This window comes from Pinus tabuliformis, chromosome 4_2, assembly GCF_031772625.1.
Source record: "Pinus tabuliformis cultivar Carrire ecotype Pingquan chromosome 4_2, CPIR1, whole genome shotgun sequence".
NCBI classification, from domain to species: Eukaryota; Viridiplantae; Streptophyta; class Pinopsida; order Pinales; family Pinaceae; genus Pinus; species Pinus tabuliformis.
The window spans coordinates 294,623,475-294,629,474 of NC_142304.1; the positions used below are offsets into that span (position 1 = coordinate 294,623,475).

General features: G+C 45.4%; 1 protein-coding gene across 1 annotated transcript in view; it reads right to left on the bottom strand.

Annotated features, from left to right (window-relative positions):
* Window positions 1-5,760, bottom strand: part of LOC149169153 (callose synthase 1-like) — a 45,267-nt gene extending 39,507 nt beyond the window's left edge. The window contains exons 1-2 of the mRNA XM_089428588.1: window positions 5,087-5,760; window positions 4,887-4,987 (exon numbers count right to left, since the gene is read on the bottom strand). Of these exons, the coding sequence (XP_089284714.1) occupies window positions 4,887-4,987; window positions 5,087-5,210 (225 nt within the window). The 5' untranslated portion in view covers window positions 5,211-5,760. The remainder of the gene's footprint in view (window positions 1-4,886; window positions 4,988-5,086) is intronic.
* Between the last annotated feature and the right edge of the window lie 240 nt (window positions 5,761-6,000).

Here is a 6,000-nt window from a genome sequence, read left to right on the forward strand (position 1 = left end):
GGGCGGGCGCACAATGTGGGTGAGGTCTGCACGACGGGCAGGCAAGGCGACACGGGAATGCGACAAAAGGGAAAACAGAAATGCGACGAAAGGTTGTAACAATAAAACGATGAGCGAAGGTTTATACCAACACTTGGAGTGGCTTCCAGTGGGCAAGGCCAACTTGAAGGAGATATGTGAGGGCGTGTTAAGTCATGGATTGGGGGTCGGCTGGAGTGCCACCGCCCACATAATGGCCCCACGCTAACATGTGTATATATGTGCAAACGTTATGCCTCATTTGGCATCGAATTCTCTCAACACATCTTCGCATAAGCTTAAGGGTAAAAGGCAAGTGCGCAGTTTGGGTTGGAAGTGCGCATCACTTGAAGGCGCAGATTTGGTATTGTCTTAAGCCGGTAAAGGTGTGGGCAAGGTGTGCCCGGGGTTCGGTGAAGGTGCAGATTTTGTGTAGGACTTGGCAAGGGTGTTAGGTGGCTCGGGTGAGCACCGCCCTTCGTGCAAGAGGTGCACAATATTGTAAAAGGTTGGGTTGCCTCTCATTGTAAATTTGACTAAGTGTGAGACTTGGTTCGGCCAAGACACACTTGTACATTGTAAACTGATATTCTTAATATATTGTCGGGCAGACTCACATTACGGGGAGTTTCCCCTCCCCTTTATACTGTTGCAATCGTTGTGTTCTTGTTATAATTGCTATGGATAATGAATGAGTATGGGCTTCATTGGTATAAAGGATAATTATATGTTTACTTGGTTGCGAAACACAAACTAAGTAATGTTAAAGTGAAAGTAGGCGTAGTCCATGAATGTTAGTATTGGTGAAAAGAAAGCATTCGGTGGTGCCGCACCTTGCTACAAGCGGTTGGAAGACTACCGCAGGTGTAGGGGCGTGACAGGTGGTATCGGAGCAGCTGATCCGAGTATTGAAGGTTGAAGCTGATGAGTAGGGTTGCTCATGACAGGTGATATTGAGGCTTGAACAGGTTCAGGTGTTGAAGCATTTGAAGGTGTTTTCAAGACTCGGCTTTGAGTAGGGTTGCTCATGACATGGAGAAGGCTGGAAAGGCAGAGATGGTGGATGAGCCTACGACAGGTGAGTCTAGCCATAGTGCAATTCAAGACCTTCGGTACGAAATGTTGGAGCAAATGGGTCAATGGAGTTCTAACTGGGTTTCAATGAAGGCTGAGAGCATGAAGATTCGTGAAAGCTGTTCGGAACTAAGGAAAGAACTCGAAGAACTCAAAAGCCAATGTGAAAGTACCGCAGACATGGAACTCAAGGAACTTGATGAGGGGATCCAACATAGTGGACTTGATCTTCAAGAGCTCTTTGATGAAAGAGCCCGGTTAAGGAAGGAAAGTGCCCGGGTGGAAGCCGAAATCAAGCAAGTTGAGGAAGAGATAAGGAAGAAGCTTCTTGGTAAGAAGGTTGTTGTGATTGAGCAAGAGGAGCTCGACTACATTGACAGGTTGGGAACTCACTACCGAGAGAATCCAGGGGACATTCGGAAGCTAAGTTCCATGAACTTGGTCAATGGACACTTGGTTGGTGCACTTGAGCAGAATGCGGTGGAAGGGAAGCTTGAAGCAAGTCAAGCTAGGCCAAGACCAAGCTGTCTAGAAGGGCCACGCAAGGAGGTGAAGTACCTTAGGAGGAATGTCAAGAAGGAGCATGGATCTATTGACACTTCTGAGGCCGAATTCTTAAAGAAGGTTGTTGAGGTGAGACACAAGACAAAGCCAACAGAAGGAGGAGATTCCTTGAAGCTAAGTTTTGTGCAGCTGACCGTGAAAGGGAAGAAGTTTGCAGCTTTGGTTGATACGGGAGCTACTCATAGCTTCTTGAGTAGAAAGGCAGCAAAGTCTTTTGGGAAGAAAGCAAAGATGGAGAAAGAGTGGAGTGCTTTTAAAGCAATCAACTCTACCATTAGAGCTGTTGATGGTGTGTTGAAGGACACTCAGGTGAAAGTAGGATCGTGGTTTGGAAAGTTGGACTTGAGAGTTGTGGACATGGATGATCATTCTATGGTGTTGGGGCTGGACTTCATGGAGCTTGCACAAGCCATACCAATGGTGGACCGGGACATTCTCTTGATCACAGCTGAAGGAAAGACCACGATGGTGCCTGTGAATAGAAGGAGTTGCTTGGGGTATAGACCAAGGATGAATTCTATGATTTTGTATCCCAAAGATCCTAATGTGAAACATGAGGATGTGGAGAAAAGAGGACTTGGGAGTATTGTGCAAACAAAGGAGAAGAAGTTGGTGGACTTCATTGCAAAAGCTCGAAAGAAGAATGAAGGAAGTGAGAAGGTCTCACGAACATGGAGACACTTGATGGGAGCATCTTCTACTAAGGATCTTCACAATGAAGTTGCAAATGAAGGGAGCCCGAGTGCTACTTCAGAGGCAATGATTGATGGGGATTATGGAGGTAGAGATCCTGCTAGGATAGTGGACTTCTGCAAGTATGCAATGGGCATATATGACTTCCAGCTGACAAAGGACAAGCTAGGTGAGCTTGGGTGTACATGTGAAGAGATTGAGGCTGTGCATAGATACTTGAGGACACAACATCAATCTGACACATGGGTGGATGAGAGTCAGGGAGGAAACTTCCTGGCCCTCCTTTCTCTATCGATAACCTTGGAGAAAGGTTGGTGTGGAGACCTTGATAGGAAGGGACCACACCAACTTTACAAGGAGCCTTGGAGGAGGCTTCTTCATGATGGAGTGCAGACTTGGATGCAGATGGCCAGAGGTTGGGATGGAGTCTACATGGGTTAGACATCATAGACACCTAGAGTCATGGACATCAGGTTGGAGATTATATGAGCTAGTGGAGAGGTTGTACACTCTTGTGCAACAAGACCATAGCTTGACATGTTGCAGATGAGATGGAGCTTCCATGGACCTGAGCATGGGTTGATAGATTCTTGAATGAATCTGAGATGTAGCAGGAGTCAGGAGAAGACTTGTGATGGCATAAGGATGTGCATTCTTATGGTTTGAGCGTATGGTTGGATTGATCACCCAACTAGTTCGAGTCATGAGGGGTACCAGTGTGCAGAGATATGTTGGCATTAGTCGAGACATGGTGACACGTGTGTTGGCATTTGATAGGAGACTACATGGAGGAAGGACACATGATGAGGACGACACAAGATGTTGCAATGGAGATTGTGACAAAGGGGTCGGTAATCATGGATCAAGATGACATTGATGGAGAGCATACCGTTGAGGTGTATACCTTGGTATGGTGAGCTTGGTGGCAGTTGGTCACTAAGTCGAGGCATGATGGAGATGAGGCTCTACATATGTTGCAAGGATGTTTGTTTTATGTGGAGGAGTTGACATCATGGATAGTGATGATCTTGGTGGATGGTTACCGGGATGGTATGTTGTCGAGGACGACAATAATTTCAGGTGGAAGAGGATGTAAGGTCCTTGGGCGTGACCGCGTTTGGAGCGCCAGGCGAGTCACCGTGCACGACAGGTGCCCGGGCGGGCGCGCAACGTGGGCGAGGTCGGCACGACGGGCGGGCGAGGTCGGCACGACGGGTGGGCAAGGTCTGCACGACGGGCGGGCAAGGCGACATGGGAATGCGACAAAAGGGAAAACAGAAATGCGACGAAAGGTTGTAACAATAAAACGATGAGCGAAGGTTTATACCAACACTTGGAGTGGCTTGCGGTGGGCAAGGCCGACTTGAAGGAGATATGTGAGGGCATGTTAAGTCATGGATTGGGGGTCGGCTGGAGTGCCACCGCCCACATAATGGCCCCACGCTAACATGTGTATATATGTGCAAACGTTATGCTTCATTTGGCATCGAATTCTCTCAACACATCTTCGCATAAGCTTAAACGTAAAAGGCAAGTGCACAGTTTGGGTTGGAAGTGCGCATAATTCATGCACATCACTTGAAGGCGCAGATTTGGTATTGTCTTAAGCCGGTAAAGGTGTGGGCAAGGTGTGCCCGGGGTTTGGTGAAGGTGTAGAATTTGTGTAGGACTTAGCAAGGATGTTAGGTGGCTCGGGTGAGCACCGCCCTTCGTGCAAGAGGTGCACAATATTGTAAAAGGTTGGGTTGCCTCTCATTGTAAATTTGACTAAGTGTGAGACTTGGTTCGGCCAAGACACACTTGTACATTGTAAACTGATATTTTTAATATATTGCCGGGCAAACTCATATTATGGGGAGTTGCCCCTCCCCTTTATACTGTTGCAATCGTTGTGTTCTTGTTATAATTGCTATGGATAATGAATGAGTATGGACTTCATTGGTATAAAGGATAATTATATGTTTACTTGGTTGCGAAACACAAACTAAGTAATGTTGAAGTGAAAGTGGGCGTAGTCCATGAATGTTAGTATTGGTGAAAAGAAAGCATTCGGTGGTGCCGCACCTTGCTACAAGCGATTGGAAGACTACCACAGGTGTAGGGGCGTGACAGACCGGGTGGTGGTGCCTCTAGGTCTTGGATTGTAAACTTGTTTCCTTACGTCACAATAAGAAAGATTTTAGCCAAATAAAAGTAGTTTTAGGGAGATTTTAGCAAAACAAATGATTTTAGCCAAGCCTCACACCAAATTAGTACATATATATTTTATCACTCTGATTTTAAACCTGTAACTTCTTAAAAAAAAAAACTTACCTCTTACCTATTTTACCTCTTACCTATTAACTATCATGGATAAATCTTTAAAATATATTAAAATTCGAATTCAAACAATTAAGCAATCCATTGGTCTCATGATGAAGTTTGAACGAGTCACCCAAACATCACATTATTCAATTACGGATTTCTGCTAAGCTTATGGTGAAGCGACTTTTAGTGACAAGAGCAGGTTTACTGGTTTTCTGGTAAAGGAGTCATACCCTTTCGAGTCTTAGGATGAGAGCCGTCTTGAACCGGCGAACACCTCTGCCACTGCAATTGGGATCGAGCTTATGGGCTTTTTCAAATGCATAGAACCGGCCTGCAGTAAAGTAAACCAAAGCATACCCAATTAAAGACAAAACCCTAGTTACAGAGAGATAAAGAGACGAAAACAGGATTTAGGGCAAGTGATGCTCACAGAGATATGCGCCACGAGGCCATTCAGGCTCAATCTCATTCGCCACACGAATTATCGAAGCGATTTCGCTGAGGGAGGGAGGGACGACTTCACTGTCAATTGCCGATTCAGGCATGCTCGCCATTGTTTGTGATCTCGTCAAGGTCCAAGACAGCGGCTGGCTCGAACTTGGATCGCTCCCGGCTTTTTTCTTCTCTCTTCACAACAAGGAGCTCTAAGAGAGATAAAGAGACGAAAACAGGATTTAGGGCGAGTGATGCTCACAGAGATATGCGCCACGAGGCCATTCAGGCTCAATCTCATTCGCCACAGGAAGTATCGGAGCGATTTCGCTGAGGGACGACTTCACTGTTAATTGCCTATTCAGGCATGCTCGCCATTGTTTGTGATCTCGTCAAGGTCCAAGACAGCGGCTGGCTCGAACTTGGATCGCTCCCGGCCTTTTTCTTCTCTCTCTTCCCAACAAGGAGCTCTAAGAATCAACCCTCAACCCTCCCCTGCTATTAAATACTAGTCTGAATCTCGTCTTTATTCATTTTGCACATACCTTTCCTTCACTTGGCATTCATGGTACAGCAATAATGGGAGAGCCTAGAAATCTCGATCTGCAAAACTGGTAACTCGGACGACCTCTCGTGGCGATCTGGGATGGCCTCTCCTTATAATCTCAACCATAGTTACCATCTCAACCATAGTTACCAAGTTCGAATTCCAATTCAAATACGAATTCGATTCGATACGAAAAAAAATCGACTCTATAAAATTCAATACGGAAAAAATTCACCAATATACATCTTACACCATTATTAATAACCTTTTTTCTTAAATTTTGAATAATCTAAATTAACATTTTAATTATATTATAGAAGTTGCAAATAAAATTAGACATTGAAATTAGTAGAAACAATTATTCT